Raw genomic sequence first — 19,235 nt, 5'->3', positions numbered from 1 at the left:
AGTTGAAGTGGAGGTCTCCACACGTACCTGTAGCTGACATGAGTAGATGTGTCTCTGTGGCTTGGACTCTCCATTAATCCCTAACCCTATGTGTGATTCACGGGTAGCCAACATCATCCTTCCAGCTAGTGCTTGGACACTGTTGACTAAGAAGAGTACACTTTCTAGATTCATGGCTGCCTTTGGAGAGCAGTTCCTAGAACTCAGGGACTGAGCGTCCATGCCAAAGAAGATGACCTGGCCTCCAAAGGTGTGCTAGAAACCAAGGGGGAAGCAATCACCCTTTTCCTTTAAGGAAGACAGATCAAGTGATGGATGGTCCCCTTCCTAAGAAGGAACTACCACATACGAGATTCCTGCCTAATTTCAGTTTTGAGTAATTCTCTTGAGGATTGTATTTTATTTATGATTTTAAAAATCACTAGATCCTGTTGACTTCTGGTACCATCTATGAATAGATTCTTTCTGGCTGAAAACAAATGAACTTTACGGAGCTGATAGATCAGGCTTCTGCCTTGGAGATCAGTTTCATATCCCTGGACTTATTTTCCCAAATCCTGCAGATACAGCTGCAGAAGAATAATGTAAATACCAGTGACACAAGAGACAGCTAGTCTTAACACACTGCAGTTGAATAATGCCCTGCTAGCAACACATGAAGCACTCCTCGAGAAGGAAAAACCCAGCAGGGCTTTAAAATTATTCCAGAGGGTCTCACCAATGCCTGGAGACAGAAAACAGAAATGAAGGACGGAATACTGAAGACCAGAGATAAAAGTTTCCTTACTTGCAAGCAAAGTTCCATACTTCAGAACGTTAAAAATCAAAAACAAAAACAAACAAAAAAGACTTAATGTTACTAAACTGACAAAACTAAAGAGGTTTCTAAGCCCATAGTTCTTTTACATGTAGATATGGTTTGATAATACAGTCTTAGCATTGCAGTGCTATTTGATTGATGAACTAATGAATTAAATTTTCACCATCCAGATAGAGAACCAGGAGAGTGCAGGACATAAAAACTAAGGAGGATTTAATAACCATGGAGTATGTCCTGGAGAAATCAGTTACAGTGGCTACTGCAGCTCCCATGGGTGGTCCAGCAGCCAGGGATTCCTTTGCAGAGCTAGCTGCTGAAATGAAAGTCACCAGCGATCAAGCATGAATGAGACGGGAACCAAAGACTCATCCGAGTTCTGTAGTCCTGGAAGAGAGGCTTTTGTTGATGCTGTTTTTGTAGTTCACTCCAGAACCCTGTCACCTCCCTGGTGAACCAGAAACCCCTCAGTCAGGGTCCATTGCCTTGAGGTTATGGTATTGGTTCACCTGTGAATGTCCAGGCTCTCAGCTGTGTCTGTTAACTCGTGTCTAAGAGTAAATCGTGAAGACAGTTCATAGACAGAATGTATCTGCACAAGTATGGCCATCTCAGCTTGAAACGCTCTTTCCCTGTTTTCCTGTGCCTACGTGAATAGTTGCATGCCACTGGCCTCTCTCCTCTTAACAGACTCTCCCCGTTATTCACAGGTCTCCCAGTGGACTGTCTACAGCTATGAAACCTACATTGTGGGGCACCACGATGCTTCTGTTGGCCATATGATGAGGAGGAGAAGTTGGCTTTGGAGTGCTGGGAGCCTGAGAAGTTGCTGAGCACCCAGCGCACCCAGCCTGCCCATTGGCCAGCCCACAACACAATGAACAAGCTGACCTTCCATAACAACAAAGCCATGCAGGACCGTCGCAGAGTGTGCATTTTCCTTCCCAATGACAAGTCTGTGAGCATCATCATAAATGTGAGTAGATCCATCTAGGACTATTTCAGCCTGCTCTTCCCCTACAAGACCACACCCAAGATAGGTGGTTCAGGGCGAGATCATTACAGAATGAGCCGGACATGTGCTTAGGCATCTACACGGCTGTGAAGAGCATGATGGCTTCAACACAGGCGCCTTCAGCGGCGTCATGCTTGGGGTAAAATTAGGACTTTGGGTACTACACTAAAACAAAGGGAAAAAAAATCTGTTTTTAAACCTTATTGAAAAGTTTTCAGTTGAATTAATTTATTGGGCTTCTCCGTTTCCTTATCTTTCTGTGTGTTCAGCCTTAATGTACATTTGGAATTACTTGGAGTATCTTCCATAATTTCCATTCGGGTCTAGGGAATGCTTCTAATTCACGCTGTTCAGTCACAGATTCCACCACCAAACTCTGTGTCTTTGAATTTCCTCCACTCTTAGTTTCCGTTATTTCTACTGTGTGGAAGCCTCTTTCTAGCTAACAAATAATATAACACAACAGGAACTGGAGACTATAGCTGGAGGAAGGAAAGAATCTGAAAATGGCAGTAAATGTTTTTTTAAGCTTTTGCCTCTCAAATTGCTTGGCTTCCTGAATAAAATTTCTATTTGTGTCTGTCTGTGTTTTAAATGCTCAGAGTTGTCAGCCACGCACATAAAGTGGTAGCAGTTGCTAAGTTTCTCGTTTCCATCTTGACTGTGGTTTATCAGTAGTCAGAGTCTAAGCAGAGTCCAGGTGAGCTGATGCTAAGGATGAGCTAAGATGTTCCTCTGGCTCTTAAAGCAGAATCAGATACTTGCTAACCTGGATATTGAGAACTGAGATACTGTTTTAGGTTTTCCCCTTTGTACTTTTAACAGTTAAATTATAATTTACACATTGCAAAGCATAAAAATCATGTAGTGTGCAGCCCAGTGTATCTCTGTTAGTATATGCTACTATGTAGCCATTGCCCGGTTTCAGAGAGAAATTTCCCATCTCCTCAGAAAGACCCTTTGGGACTCTTTCTCCTCAACAATCCATTGTCCTCAGTGATAACAACTGCTTTGATCAGGAGGTAGTCCAGTTCAGTTGCCACCTTCCTGCCACCAGAATGACGTGATTCTTATCGTAAAGCCCTTTCACTCAACATCTGGCCCATGAGATTGACACAGCAGCAGTTGTTTTGTCTTCCTTATAAGATAATATCCCAGCAGTATGGCCATGGCCCGGTTTTGCTACCTGTTTGCTGTTGTTGATGGATATTGTGCCATTTGAAATTCCTGACTAATATTAGTAAAACTGCTGTGATCCTGTCTGGGGCGTAGTTCTACAGACACAGCCACAGACACAGAGGTCACTATGTTTTTATCAGAGTAAATATGTAAATCACAGAACTCCCAGTGAGAACAGATGCTAGAAACTGCCAGCAGGTGCATGAAATCGGTTTTATACCTATCAACTTTGGGAGTTTTTGTTGTTGTTTGTTGTTTTTGTTTTGTTTTGTTTAGTTTTGAGATAAGTCTTCACTGTGTAGGCCAGGCTGGCCTGGAAATTGCTATGTAGACCAGGCTAGCCTCAAACTCATAGACATCTGACATCTACCTACCTCCCAAATGCTGGGACTAAAGGTGTGAACCGCCATGCCAAGACCTTTTACCCTGATGGAACTAAGGAAAGCTTACCTTGGTTTTCTATTTGTATGCTGGTATAGTTTTAATATGTTTTATATAATGGAGTAGTTATATAGAACATATATGACTTTTAAATAACTTCATTGAAAGTTTAGATTGCAGCAAGGTTCTGCTTGTAACCATAGGCATCTTGGTTTTATTCGAGCAACCAACAGTTTGATTTACTCGTCACCTCAATTCTGCTCATCTGTATTTTGGGAGCATCTAACCCTGCTTCATAGATGGATTTTTACTGTCTTCTGGGCAGAGTTTCTAGTAATAAGCTAGGGTCATGACTAGAACACTTGAAATTGGTTTTAGGTGTGTGAGGTGATAGACTGTTATTATCTTTGCAGGACTTAATTTTTAAAAGATAATGAAAATTGGAAACATTTCAGTGTGGGTACCAGAATCATAAATTAAAATGAAAGTAAAATTCTCTTATATTTGTAGATCTGTTGTTTAAAGTCATATATATATATATATATATCATGTATCCTTTAAATTTTTAAGCACATGCAATCTAGGACATACAGCATAAGCACTGAGGAAACTTCTTCCACCTTTGTTCTGTCTGTTACCCAGTGAGGTGTCCGTGAGTGTGCAGCATGTACAGGACGCGGAGGAGTCCTGACAGATGTGCCTTCATGAGGAACACTGAGAGGTGGCTACAATTTCTAAAGGAATTCATTGGCACTGGAGTCTTAGCTGAGGGAAATAGCTTTAGAGAACAGACTGAAAGACCCCAGGCAGATTCATGGCATGCTTTATGGTGTCATACCTAGCATTTTTAAAACGTTCTTTCTACTGTCAACCTTTGTTAAATTTTTTTTTAACCTAACTTCACTCTGGTAAAATTAAGCAAAACTTACCTTAAAGTGGTACTGTGGAGTAGTTTTCCCACACATGCTGCTGTGCAGATGAGTGGCTTTAAAACTTGACCATGTACTAGAATTACTGGGGGAGGGGCTCTTTGGACTTCACCCGTGGAGACGCTGATGTAGGTCTAGGGCAGGACACAGGAATCTTCATTTAGCAAAATTCCTCAGTAGGGACGGGAGATTCGATAAAATCCTAAGGCAGACAGGAAAGGCTGTGTGCTTCTTCCTGTACCGTGGAGCCTGTGTCAGTGACTGAGGATATTGATATTGGGGACCTGGACTGAGCCGTCTGCTCCATGCCTTCGTTTGCAGCTTTGGGCATGCTTCTTAAGTCTGTCGTTCATTACTTCAGTCTGGTTTCCTTATATATGAAGTGGGGCTGTTCTATGCCTCATGTGGGAACGTGTCAAGGATTTTAAAGACACTCTGTGTGTAAAGAACTTTGTATCATGTCTGTCCACAGAGTTGTTCAATAAGTCAGTCTTGATGGAGTAGTGCCTTGCATGTCTCGTTCCTGTGCTCTTTGTTCATTTTGTCAGGGCGCTCTGCCCCTGCCATGCAGGCCCAGATTTCCTGCTCCAGGGACTGTAGATCCTCTGCCATGCTGTGGCTCCCCTCCAGCAAGCCTTGGGACCCCTGGAAGGATGAGGTTAAGCAGCAAGGAGACTTGTCCACTGCTAGAAAAACAATCCACATCTTCCAAGACTCCCTTTCCCCACAGCAGAGAGTGGTGACTTTGCTGTTTGCGGTGTTGGGCATAAGGAATTAATTGTAACAAAACTGTTTATCAGTGGCTTTCCCAGCCCGCCCCCAGCAGTCAAGTGCACTCACACATGCTTTTTAAAATAAAGTTTTCCCTGGCAGATATAGTTGACTTCCTAGTTGCTTTCTGCATCTGGAATAAGTGTAATGTTTTAGTCATTTTGAATCTCCATGAATTATACTAATAGGATTTATTTTAAATTAATCTTAATCATCAAACAAATACAAAAAAAATGGAAGTTAAAAAAAAAATAAAACCCTGGTAAATATAAGAGACAGAGAGGTTTTAGAGTGGCAAAAAAAAATCACAAGCCAAGAGCTTGCACCTCTAGTTCCTGCAGTTAGGAGAGCAGTTCTTTCTTACCATAGACTGTTTCAAACATCCTTGCCTGGTAACAATTGGCACAGCAAGGGTCAAACCCCATTCCAGTTCAGAGTTCCACACAGAGGGTATTTTTAGATAAAGCCTGCGCTGTTGAGAACGCAGTGCTTTCTAAAGTCCCCTTGCCCCTGAAGATGAAAGGGATTAAGAAATTTCACAATCAGCCATGTGGCTTTGGAGATTCTAGTCTGCAAATACCCAATGCTGGGTCCTGTTTTCACAGCAGGTAACACTTTCAAGCCACATCCTTATTTAATTACAGTTTTTAAACAAGAACACTATACTTACTTGATTGTTAAAGAGCGTTAGCAGAAGGCTCCAGATACTTGATGTAAAGTAGCGGAACAGTAATAATTAGATTGGATGCCTGGAAGAAAGGCACAGCCTTGTTTAGTCAAGAGTCACAACATATTTTATTTTATAAATGTTCAGTTTGGAACTTGGAATTTAGCAGCTTGTTACATTTCATCTGGCTGCTCCATTTCCAACTACAGTTTAAGCACAGACAAGCTAAGGGTTAAAAGGGCCCCCAGAACAGTGCACCATTTTAAGTCTCAAGTTTATGGAGTTGAGTTCAATGCAAGAGTTGTCTGTAAATGTGGTCCTTTCTCCTCTTCACTATCAGCCTGTTGTTTAGACTTACTTGTAAAAGTATAGTTACGAGATGGAATACAGTGAATGTTGGGGAAAAAAAGAGGACTTCACTAGGACACAAAGTAAATACCCAAGGTGCTGGATGAAGCTAGTGCAAGGGGCCAGGGGTAATGATTTCCCAGGAGCCAATGGGTCTTCCCAGTGGTAAGGTGAGCTTGTATCAATACATTGTTAAACTGCTGGATGACAGTGCTGGAGAGATGGCTCAGAAGCCAAATGCACTGGCTACTCTCCCAGAGAACCCACACATGCTCACAGTCAGCACCAGGGAAGCTAATGCTCCTTTCTGGTTTCTGAGGGTACTCCATGCTTGTGAAACATAAACATACATTCAGGCTAAACACCCATACACATAAAATAATATTTTAAAATATTGCTGGATGGCACGTTTATACACTAGAGTGTCCATCAGGGTAACAGGGAGACGTGTCTGGTGGAGCACAGTGGAGGTCCTCAGGAGCTCACTGGGAACGGGATCCTGCTCACTCTTCAGTAACTGCGACAGTACCTGCTGCATGCAGGTCCTTGATAGACTGACTCTGCCTGAGATGGCCCACCTTTATTGCCATTGTGACAGGATCTAGAACCACTCAGGTAACCAACTCAACATGTCTATGAGGGATTCTCTAGATTAGGTTAATTGACACAGAAGACACACTCCTAAGTGTGGGCAACCACCTGGTAGACTGGGATCCCAAACTGAATAAAATTGAGAAAGTGGACTAAGCAGTGGGCATTCATCTCTGCCATGTAACCTCCCCACCCCCACATCTTCCTACAGCAATGGACTTATCTCCTCGTACCACACACTAGAGTGAGCCCCTCCTCCTTAACCTGCTTCCTGTCAGGTGTTTGTCAGAGCAACAAGTAACCAATAGCCTCCATAGCCTCTGCTGCAGCTTCCTCCGCTGGTGCCTGAAGAACTCAGCAGGTGCTCTGGCCCTCAGTGTCTTCTGCTCTTTCTTCTGGGATTTTGTGTGTTTTCAATTTCTTAGTTTTAGTTCTGTATGAAAACATGATAAAGTCACTAACTCAAAGTTAAGTAATTTAGTTAAGTAAATCATAGTCACTAAAATTATAAATTATGAAATTATACTTCAGTTATCATCAGAAAAAAAGTCGAGAAAGCTGATAATGCCTCAGAGAGGAAGTGGACATGTAACATGTACAGACAAAATCACAAAGATTGTGTTGCCCGTGTTTTAACATGTATGTAACTTTTAGTACATATAGCTTTTGAAGGTCAACCTTTGTTGCTGCTCACCCACATGACTTGGAGCAGTTTTATTTTCTACTTCTATAAACTAAAGAAATTGAGCTGGGTGCTTTCTTGGGTGACTCTGGTCAGAGTGAGGCAGACTTGGAGGGCTCACTTAACTCGCCCCTGGTATTTCACTCAGTTGAGAAAGCATCAGAACTGTATCTGGGGCCTGGAGATTTGCCTCAGGGTAAAAGTGCTTGTTGTGCAAACCCAGGACCTGAGTTCAAGTCCCCAGAACCCAGTTAAAAGCATGTTACAGCAGCACAGGCATGTTACTGTATTTGGAATCAGAGGACCAACAGCAGACTCTTAAACAAGGTTGTCCTCTGACCCCCCACCATTCATACACACACCCTTCACACATACAAATGCATGCATGTATACACACACACATACAAAACAAAAATATGTAATGTCTTCTCAATTCGGAAGAGCTCATCTCCAGAATCTCATATTAGTAGATATTTTATTAATGTCAGTATGATTGAATTATACTGAGACTCAGGAAGGGAAAAATTACTTAAGCAGTAACCGGGATTGATTAAAACAAATAAAATCTGGGCGGTCTGTCACTGGGCGGTAGATGAGTGTTTTGCTTACACCTTTAAGAAGAAAACTTTGCATTAAAATAGATGCCCTAAGCAGACATTTCTCATGGGAAGGTGACTGATGGGTATCTAAAGAGTACTTAGCCTCAGTAAGCATCAAGAAACTGTAAATTAAAACACCAGCAAGGTACTGCCTTCATACTGGTGTTAAAATGGCTGTCACCAAACAGAAAAATTGGCAAAAGTTGCTGAGGACTTGGGGGGTTGGGGGGGGGGGAGGCACTTGTCATCTGCTGGTCAGAATGTAAAGCAGTGTGGTCCTGTGGCAAACAGGCTTCCTCAAAGCATTAAGTATAGACCATACATTAAATATGTACAATCTCACAGCTCCTCTCCTGGGTATTCAGAGGAAATGACATCTGTATGCTTAGTTTTTCAAAACTTTATTTAGGGTTCTTAAAGGCTTCAGCCCACCTACCAGAAGTAGCAGGAGAGAAAGTTAATAGGAAAACAGTGTTGTGGACCTGTTTGGAAGTAGTTCCTTGGAGAGATTCCATTCTTCCTTGTCAGGATACCCAGTCCAATTCAATAGTAAACACCAAACACAAATCAGTAGCAGTGGCACGATCCAGCAGAAAGAGCAAGGCTCCACCTAAATCAGCAGAAGCCTTCAGAATCAGCTGGAAAACCACAAGAAGTTCTTTGGTGCTTCTCTCCCTAAGAGGTGAAGACCAGTGAAATGTTGCGTGGCGTAACAATGCAAGAGTATCCTCTCACTGTTTGTGGGGTTCCATTTATATTCTTTCTAAACATCAGACACCCTCTCACGGGTCGGTTTTCATCAAAACTTCACATGCCCTCTCACAAGACAGCTTCCAGAAAAACATTATGCGACACAACTGAGTTGTTAAAAAAAAAAAAAAAGAAAAGAAAAGAAAAATTTCCACTTCAGTCATCACTGTGGTGGATGTGCACCTGCATTTCACATTGCCACAGCCTCGTTTGTAGCAGTTGGTAGTGCCCACTGGTGAGTAAAGAGACAGTGTGGGATATCCACACGTGATGGAGTAATAAGCCACATCAGGAGGGAGACTTGGCATTTGCAGCAATATGGGTAAATCTGCAGAGCATTGTACTAAACGTCATAAGCTAGACACAGACCGCACGGTCGGTCTCATTTGTGTGCAACCATAAAAGGGCTACCTATAGAAGCAGAGTGCAAGGTAGTTACCAGGGCCTGAAGTGGTCAGGGCAGGAAGATGCTGGCCAAAGGATCTGAAGTTTCAGCTGACAAGGTGAATAAGTTCAAGAAAACTATGCAGAGTGGCAACCATAACTAATAATGTGCTGGATACCTAAACCTTGCCGGCTGAGAGTAGACCTTAAGTATTCTTACCACATGCAAAACTGATGCGAGGCAGTGCATTGGTTAACCCATTCTGCAGGCAGCAGTTCTCAACCTGGGGGTCATGACCCCTGGGATTGGTAACCGACCTTTCACAGTGGTCGCCAAAGACCATGAAAAAACACAGATATTTGCACTATGATTCTTAACAGTGGCAAAGTTGCAGTTATGAACTAGCAACAAAAATAACCTCATGAATGCGGCTCACCACAATATGAGAACCTGTAAAGGGTCACAGCATTAGGGCGTTTGGGAACCACTGCTGTAGGGTATACCTACATCAAAACATGGAATATTGTATAAAAATAGATCCATTAAAGTAAGAAAAATGTTAAAAGACAGAACATACTTGCCAAATAAATACCTTTAATGGAGCAAGCTCTTCTGAAAGGCCTATTTTCCATGCAGGATATAAGAACCTGTCATGAGATTTATGAGTCTTGTGTAAGATTGCATTGGTACCATGCTGTACAAACTGATAGCCATTGAGACACAGCCACAGGTTGTAGTGATTTCCATAAGCCATGGGTGGTTTTGCTGATGTCAGCGTGTCCTGTGAAGGTGTATATTTTCAAAGTTTAAAAAGTACCTGATTCTGGCTGTATGGCTGAATTTAATTTAATTAAAGTGTCTTTTTTTTTTTTTCCTCCCTCTCACAGGTTAAAATTCTGTGTCACCAGTTGCTGGTCCAGGTGTGTGACCTGCTCAGGTTAAAGGATAGTCACCTCTTTGGTCTCAGTGTTATACAAAGTAAGTCTCAGTCTATTCTCTGGTATTTTTAGCCAAAGAAATAACATTTTAAAGTCTAAAGCCATCATGCTATGTGAGCTAATAGTCAAAATACCTATCAACTACTTGTCATTGTCAACTGATGTGCTTCTTACGTGATTCAGGATCTTTATTATTGTTATTACATTTTAGACTTAATGTTGATTATGTTTATGAATGTAGATAGTTATATGACAGTTTCTTTTATATTGATTATGTTTATGAGTGTAGATAGTTATATGTCACTTTCTTTTATATTGATTATGTTTATGAGTGTAGATAGTTATATGTCAGTTTCTTTTATGTTGATTATGTTTATGAGTGTAGATAGTTATATTGACAGTTTCTTTTATATTGATTATGTTTATGAGTGTAGATAGTTATATGTCAGTTTCTTTTATATTGATTATGTTTATGAATGTAGATAGTTATATGTCAGTTTCTTTTGTTTCATTTTGTCTTAATGAACCAGGTTTGATTTGTTATTGTTGCTGCTGTTTCTTTGTCTGTGGAAACCAGCTTCATCCCAGAGGAAAGTAGATGGTTTTTGTCATTTGTCATTAGCCTCTCTAAGACTATAAATGATAATGACTTGTGACATTACAGAAATTTTGAACATAGTAAAACCTCCTTCTGTTCAGATTTTCTTGTTCAGATTTTAAAAGTATGACAGTGATGGATTAATTGAAAAATTTTTTGTTTTGTGCACTTTTCTTTTTTTCTAGTCAGGCAGTATGACTGAAATGCAGTCATTTTCTTCCACCATTATATTAGAAATTTGCAGGAAAGGATTTTATAGACACTCTCTGTCTTATGTCCCTTACTTAGCACTAGACCCTTGGGACTTACAGCCATTTGTTAAAAGCTATCTTATGGCAAAGTGTATCTAGAAATTTCTCTGCTTCACTTTTTTTTTTAAAGATTTATTTATTTATTTCATGTGAGTACACTGTTGTTGCCTTCAGACACACCAGAAGAGGGCATCAGATCTCCATTACAGATGGTTGTGAGCCACCATGTGGTTGCTGGGAATTGAACTCAGGACCTCTGGGAGAGCAGTCAGTGCTCTTAACCGCTGAGCCATCTCTCCAGCCCCTCTGCTTTACTTTTAAAATCTCAATCTTTTAACGTGTCTGCTCATCCTTTTCGAGGAGATTTCCCTGTGTTTAATTATACTCTCTACATTTATACGGATAGTCTTTTTCTTGGATTGTTTTAAATCTGAAGGATTGTGATAGCTAGAGGATCTGGTCAGTGCCGTGAGTGTTTATATCTGCCAAGTTAAAAAAGATATTTTCAACAGAGAAAGTGGGCTTCTTTTCCTCCAAAATGGTTCGGAACTGTGTTTGGTTGCCTGTCTTGGAACATGGAACGAGGCATGCAGACAACCCTGCAAGCCCTTTGCCCTTCGCCTCACTCCTGTATAGTCAGTGCAATGAAAACAGGAAGGCTAACCTCCGTGTTTGGGTCTAGAAGCAGGAAGCTGCCTCCCAGAATCCAGGCGACTCTTGCTGTGCTCTCAATGGCCTCCTTTCTGCACCTGCAGCCAGACTGTTGATCTCTGGTTCAACAAGTCAGTCCAAGAAAACCAGGTCATAGCTTACTTCAGTTTCCAAACAAGAGCTTTTAAGATGCTCTTTAAAGCAGAGTTTGGCCGGGCGGTGGTGGCGCATGCCTTTAATCCCAGGACTTGGGAGGCAGAGGCAGGTGGATTTCTGAGTTCGAGGCCAGTCTGGTCTACAGAGTGAGTTCCAGGACAACCAGGGCTACAAAGAGAAACCCTGTTTCAAAAAAACCAAAAAAAAAAAAAAAAAAGCAGAGTTTGTGGTGTGGTGAAAGAACATTGGAACAGCAGTCAGGTGACCTGGTTCAGGTTCTGGTTCTACTGCTGGCTAGCAGTCCCCTTCAGACATGCCACCAGACTTCCTTCACTGTCAATACAGTGTGACAGACCGAAGCTGCTGTCACGCCAGCTTTGCCGGATGGACGTGCACTTGAGAATTTGTCTCACAGGTTTTGTTTTCTTGGTGTGGTTTTAGATTCCCAGGCAGGTGAGCAGGAAGTATAGAGGGTTCTAGAACGCCCGTGCACCTGCTTCCCCACTGTCAGCCCCAGCCTGCAGAGCCTACATTGATTCTGCCTCGCCCAGAATCCATCCTTTGCACTTGGCTTCCCTCCTGGTGTTTGTGTCCCACAGCTTTAGACAAATGCACAGCACGTATCCACCATCGGGGTATGAAGGATGGCTTTACTGCCCTGAAGCCACTCACACCATTTTAAATTGGTGACTGAAATTGTCACTGTTCAATAGTTGGAAAGAATGTAATTCTTCAGTACTTTGAACATTGGCATTTTAAGATTCAGCTAGTCTAACACTCTTTTTAAAAATCCATCTAAATCCCAAGAATCATAGTATCTTCCCAATTCTTTCAGTTTTGTATTGAAATAATTTCAAAGTTCAAGAAGACTATTAAGAGTCTCCTTAGGTGTTAACGCCAGCATTTCTTTCTCCATCTGTGGTCTACCTGTCTCTCTGTACTTGAGACAGTAGCATCTTCTCTACATAATCATGGTGGCAACATTACAATCACAAAGTCCATGCTCTGATGCTAAGTAGTCTTTAGTTTCCTCCAGGGATTCTAGGACTATCCATCATAGTCATAGATGGCCTGGGTCAAGTCTGTGTTCCTCAGCCATCCCGTCACCCTTCCTTGTGACCTTCGCTTGGCTTTTTTTTTTTTTTTTTTTTTTTTTTTTCCAAGAGAATAGTCAAGTTACTTTGTCCTTTCATTTGGGTTTAGTTTATGTTAACTCATGATTAACTCAGGTTATGCATGATTTGGGTGAGGAGTTCAGACAAATGATAATGTGCCCTTCTCAGTGTACACTATCATGAGACACACAATAATTACTTATGTCCTTATGATGTTAGCTTTTGGCAAAAGTTTCTCCACATACCCATTCAGGAGTGTATTACAAAGGATATCACACAGGTGCAAATTCTAGGACAAAAGTTTGGGAAGGGGAACACAGCTTTTCTGCTCAATTTGGGTCCGCCAGTCTACACGTGTTTGGTTACCAGAGTTCCTAAGCTAAAAACCTCTGGTCACACTGTCAAGTGATAGACACATAAAGGTAATTTAAAGTGTGCAATGTGCTCATAAACTCCCAGAGACTCTGGCAGCACACACAAGGGCTGCACAGGTCTCAGCTAGACCAGAGTCTCGGGCTGAGAGGGGGAAGCTATCTCTAATCAACAGCCACTCAGCAAAGGAAAACTTAGTTTTCTCTAGTGGAGTCTCACTGGATCTTCACACCACACTTAAGGGCAGGCCCACAACCAGCAGGAGATGGCCAACAACAGCAAACTCAATGGTGTTCTTGTAGACATTTTGTCTCGTAATGCTTTGTTTGGGCATTTTTTATCTTAACTGGTCTTTTGCTTGTATATTTTTGTTTCTGATTTTGCAACTTTATGGGTTTTATTTGTGTGTGTGTGTGTGTATGTCTGTGTGTCTGTGTTTCTTGTGCATTTTCTTTGTTTTGTTTTTTTATATTCGGATTTTTATCAGCATTTTTTTTTTTCTAAAGAACAAGAGGAAGCATGGAATTGGGTGAGAGGGAAGTCGGGGAGATTATAGAAGGGATTGAGGAGGGGAAACCACAATCAGAATATATTCTATGAAAAATTTATTTTCAATAAAAAATAAAGCCGGGCGGTGGTGGTGCACGCCTTTAATCCCAGCACTTGAGAGGCAGAGGCAGGTGGATTTCTGAGTTCGAGGCCAGCCTGGTCTACAGAGTGAGTTCCAGGACAGCCAGGGCTATACAGAGAAACCCTGTCTCGGGAAAAAAAAAAAAAAAATCAATAAAAAATAAAATGTAAATACACATGTGCCACTCTGAGCAATCTCACTTCTGGTCATCGTTTTGCTGCTTCCAACAGGAGCTCAAATCAGAGTCATGTTCAGTCAGTGCCGACGAGAGGCTAGGAGCCAGCTTCCACTGACATGGGTGCTGGCTTAAGTGGAATATTCCTTTTCTCATCTTTGGGATGTCTTGCCCCTTCCTCTGTGTTAAGAGGCCGGAACAACCTACTTACAGACAGAGTAGCATTACTTTTTCAATGGCATCTTCCAGTCAAACCCAGTATTCATCCAGGGTTTCACTGTGGAGTCAGCTCACATCTTCCTGGAATGAGTGAGTGCACATCCATCCCTTCATTGTGTAGGTTGTTAGGGAACGTCCAGAAAAGGATGCCTTTTATGATGGAGGATACCTGTAAGGGAGGGTGGGGGAGTAGAGAGAGTTTTAATTAAAACCTTGTACAAGATCAGAACTCCAAGGATTTCTCTTGTGAAATAGATTTTTCGCAAAAAATTATCTGGAAGAAAACTGAAAAAAAAAGAATTGTGTTTGGGCCGGCCTGTTTTCTTATGCTCTACTCCCTTTATGTTAGTTCCAGTGGACAGATCATCTGTTTGCTTTAAAAGCTCATCACCACCCACCCCTGCTTGAGGGATTGTTTGGTGTCAAATCTTGTTTTTCTGCAAGGCTTTTCTCTTCTGATAGGATAGATCCCAAAGGCAGACCCAGGGATGGTTTGTCCTTCTGGCAAGCTCATGCTCTGGTGTGGGGAACAAAGAATGGATGTTTTAAAAGCCAACTCTTCAGAAAGCAGGTGTTGGCCCACACTTGGAAATGAGCTACCGTCAATGCCCAAGTGTTTAGAGCAACCAGAACACAGTGCTGCTGTGTCAGCATTTTGCACCTATGAGAAGAGTCTTCTCTCCACTAAACCAAAGTGTTTAGTGTAAGCTGTGCTTCCACAGAAATGGACGCTCGGTGGTTTCTAAGGATCCTGGAAGCTAAGCACACGTGTTTGTTAAAAACCACATTTCTTCTAAGCATTGCATCCTCTAGAATCTTGAGTGTTGTGTTGTAGAAGCAAAAGAACCCATCAGCTCGGTAATGTCCATCTCGTGCCCTGGGGTCTTGTTGTGTCCTTGCGCCACATTCTCAGATCAGGAGGCTGGTTTTTGGAATTGTAGTTTTATATAGTTTTTTTCTTTGAAACTTTTCTCCTTAGCATCTTGTCTTTCTCTCTCTTTTTTAATGTACAGATAATGAGCACGTATATATGGAATTGTCACAGAAGCTTTATAAGTATTGTCCAAAAGAATGGAAAAAGGAGGCCAGCAAGGTACGGCAATACGAAGTCACTTGGGTGAGATTACATTTATACACAAAATTCCTTTTATTCTGTAAGAATGTTTATTTTAGCTGTCACGTTAGAATGAAAATTCATAGGCACTAATTTATCCAGTAGAAACTGAAAAAGGGAAATTAATTAATTATAAGCACTGAGATGCCTTGTGGATCAGATGTGAATACCTGACAGCATAAGCTGACAGGTTACAATGTTTCGGTGTGGGGAGGGCTTTAAAGTGAAAAGCAGGGGAGAGGATCTGCTTTTCTCTGTGACAGTGTTGTCAAACCCTGTAGGAAGTTTTAGTAATTTTTAAATTTGCTTTTTTATGGTTCTTGCATCCAAGCTTATGTTGTTTTACTGTGCACTGTGGCATCTTTATGTAGTTAATATCAGTTCCATTTGGGGGTTGGGGGGGGAAGCACAGGGTGGGCCCTGTAGTTTCTGCCATCACCTAGTGAGTCAGGAATGAAACTACATCTAATCCCAGATCCTCGGATACCAGTGCAGGGGTCCTCCATACCAGTGCAGGGTTCTTGTGCTAAGCTGGAAGGCGACTTCAAAGCCAACTGCAGAGTAAGGCCTCCAACATTTAAGTAAACAAGCAGTGTATTCGAATGTGCCTGTGGAATGCTGAGGGAACAAGAAAGCATTTGTAATAGGGAGCAAATGGTCACCACAGGGGACAGAGCTGGGCCAGGAGCCGGCTCTCAGCTAGAAATTTCCATGACATTTATTTTTATCTTCCCTTATGTTGCCATTGGCAGTGTGGAGAATGAGAATCCTGGGAGGGAGGGTGTCCTGCTTTACCTTGTAACTTCTTATTTGGGTGTAGACCTGGTGCCCATGTGGGATAACTTTCCACTTACTCCCAGCCCCGAGTCACAAGTAGATGAGCCTGTCTGTGTTTGGAAATGTGCCTTGCAAGTGATGGTAGTGCAGTTGTCTTTGAAGCCTGTGTTGGAGATCACTAAACACCCCTCGCTTCGTGTGTCTCTGTCTTAGGGCATCGACCAGTTTGGGCCGCCCATGATCATCCATTTCCGGGTGCAGTACTATGTGGAGAATGGAAAGCTGATCAGGTATGAAGACAGCCTAGGCCTCCGTGTCTTCTGTGTCTGCTTCTTTTGACGGACACACCAAATACATCCTGGTGCTGTTGCTTTCTTCTGCCTGTTGGAACGTAAACTACAGCAGCAGCAGTTGGGGTTTTGCTTGGTTTTTCCACATTCTTGTATTCTTGATGCCTAGCACGCCAGAGGCTCATTGGTTACTGAGTGTGGCTAAATAAATAGTAGACTGAGGGTGAAAATGTTAATGTCACCGGCTCACATTTTCACTCTCAGCCTAAAGGAACTGTCATTGTTTTTGGAAAGAGATTTATTAAATACAATTATATTCTTTTCCAAGTGGGACAGGGCCACAACCTCGTTAAAGCTCCTTGGTTTTCCATTAGCCTGGTTTTGCTTGGTTTTGCTTTTGCAGTCTTAGTCACTAGATTAAAAATTAAGAGTAAGCACATGTCTTTAATCCCAGCATTCAGAAGACAGAGGCAGGCAGATTTCTGAGGCCAGCCTGATCTACAGAGTGAGTTCCAGGATAGCCAGGGCTACACAGAGAAACCCTTTCTTGAAAACAACAACAACAACAAAAGAGAAACTAAGAGTGATCCTGGAGGTGGGGCTTCCTGTGGAATCAAGAGTGCAAGCTGAGGGGCGGGGAACAGAGATTTTTTGGAAACAGATGCATTGGTCAGTGTCATAGTATACATTGGAATTAGCAAGTTTTGAACCTCTTTCTTTGGTGTGGGATTCAATGCTAGAGATGACATTTTCAGCTGACAGAAACTAAAAACATGAGCTTGTTTTCCTTTTTCCTTTTAAACTTTGAGAAACCTTCATATGAAAGAAAAGATATGTTGGGCTAATGTTCCATGAAAAACTAGCATTTGATATTTTCTGTCATTAGCAGATGCAAAGTAAGAGTAAGAAATATTAGTACATACAGAGTATTTCTAAAGCCTAAAAACGTCATTAGTTAGCCTCAGCTTGTATGAAGTGCACACCCACTTTACATGGTAGAGATGGAATGCCCTGTAAAGAAGGAAAAGATATGACGTGGCCACTAATAAACCCCACAGGGCTAATGAATGTTAACCCTTTATCTCTGCATCACACACACACACACACACACACACACACAGCAACACCAACACCACCACAAACCATCTAGCAGCATGTAGTGAGTGTTATAAAAGGCAACCATTGAATAGTGCCCTATTCGTGGGGAAGGAATTAACACAAATGCTTTATCTTTAAGCTCTTCATTCTTAGTTAAAATAGGCCCACATTATCATCTGCTGGTGAGCTGTGACCTCAGGTAAACAGCCCGAGAGTGGGGCCAGGGACCTCACTGAAAGCATGCAGGCCCACAGATGTTTTCCTTCATTATAAAGCGGATCCTATCTGCCCATGAACATCTCTTTTGACTTGACTAGATGTCCTGTGACCCACCCACCCCTGCCAGCACTGCCTCTTCACCTCCGCACTGGACTGAGTTTATTTCTGACTCCAGTGGATTAGAGCGTGCACTATTAGCGTTTCCGTATGTGGGGAGCAGCACGGTTGTCATGGCACGTGCCCGTGAAAACAGTCTGTAAAGCAGCATCCTCGTCCTGTAGAAAGAACAAGGCATGTTTAAGGAAAGCTTTGGTTCTCCCAGCCTCGGGACAGCAGGGAAGTAACGAGCCACTGCTGCTCAGATGTTCTACAAGTGTTTTAAAGACTCTAGAGCACTTGTAATGTGCTAAGGCGGAGATCAGTCCAAGGACTGTCAAACAGGAAGGCCAGGCTCACCCCTCGGGTGTTCCCACTGAGTGATAAGCACATCGCTATGCAGACTGTGAGCACCCAGCTTCTGGCATGTCCCATCTGTGTTCTGTGACACATGCACGTTATTGGAGTGGAATCCCTTAGAGCTGCCTTGTCTTTGGACGAGCCAAAGGCTATGAACTTTAGGATGTTTTTGGCATCTGAACCTTCTGCCCTGCAGCCTCCTGAGGTGGTGACCTGGTTCCAGTTTGGGCCAACCCCCCTCAGTGAGGTGGACCCAGGGAGCAGAAGCCAAGGGCCACTGCCAACACATGCAGATGGAATTTGGGTTCTGTTGACATGTGCTTGTACCATTCCACCAAAACGTGACTGCTGTTTTCCTGTGTTTTCTAGTGACCGAATTGCAAGATACTATTATTACTGGCACCTAAGGAAGCAGGTGCTGCACTCTCAGTGTGTGCTCAGAGAGGAGGCCTACTTCCTGCTGGCAGCCTTTGCTCTGCAAGCTGACCTCGGGAACTTCAAAAGGAAAGTGCACCACGGAGACTACTTCCAGCCAGAGGCTTACTTCCCGGCATGGGTAGGTAGTGTCTGGATTCAACATCAGGGATGCGCCTGCACGTTCTGGGCACAGTGAAACTGCTGTGATGGCAAGTACCGACCAGAGGCAGGGAGTCTACTAGTCTGCTCATCACTCAGGAGGCTCACTGGCCATTTTAGATGTGGAAGAACTTAAGCTCTCCCAGCCCCATGTTGGAACGTGCATAGCAGTGACACTCTTTGGGTTTTTTGAGACAGGTTTTTTCTGTGTCCTAGAACTCACTTTGTAGACCAGACTGGCCTTGAACTCACAGAAATCACCTGTTTCCCCCTCCTAGGTACTGGGACTGATGGTGTGTGTCACCACGCCTGACTAGGCAGTGACACTCTCAATCCTCCTGATGAAATGCATTTTTCCCCTTTAAGGAAAAATGATTACTTCTCAGGAGATGAGATCATTCACAGTTTTAATGGGCTGAGAAAACAAATCTAAATCAACTTTTGGCTCTGACCTCTGTGTCCTTCCCTGCCAGGCGAGGAGCCAT

The 19,235-nt window shown here is 42.6% G+C and overlaps 1 protein-coding gene across 2 annotated transcripts in view; it reads left to right on the top strand.

Moving 5' to 3' along the window:
* The window catches only part of Frmd6 (FERM domain containing 6), a 76,933-nt gene that overhangs the window by 36,016 nt on the left and 21,682 nt on the right, over positions 1-19,235 (top strand). The window contains exons 2-6 of one of the 2 annotated variants that reach the window (XM_076922072.1): positions 1,528-1,793; positions 10,002-10,092; positions 15,234-15,313; positions 16,325-16,401; positions 18,544-18,730. In XM_076922072.1, coding sequence (XP_076778187.1) covers positions 1,695-1,793; positions 10,002-10,092; positions 15,234-15,313; positions 16,325-16,401; positions 18,544-18,730 — 534 coding nt within the window. In that variant the 5' untranslated portion in view covers positions 1,528-1,694. Of the gene's footprint in view, positions 1-1,527; positions 1,794-10,001; positions 10,093-15,233; positions 15,338-16,324; positions 16,402-18,543; positions 18,731-19,235 lie in introns of both variants that reach the window. The other variant, XM_076922071.1, reaches the window with a different exon arrangement.

This window comes from Arvicanthis niloticus, chromosome 23 (genome assembly GCF_011762505.2).
Source record: "Arvicanthis niloticus isolate mArvNil1 chromosome 23, mArvNil1.pat.X, whole genome shotgun sequence".
NCBI lineage: Eukaryota > Metazoa > Chordata > Mammalia > Rodentia > Muridae > Arvicanthis > Arvicanthis niloticus.
This window is presented reverse-complemented; position numbering and strand designations above follow the sequence as displayed.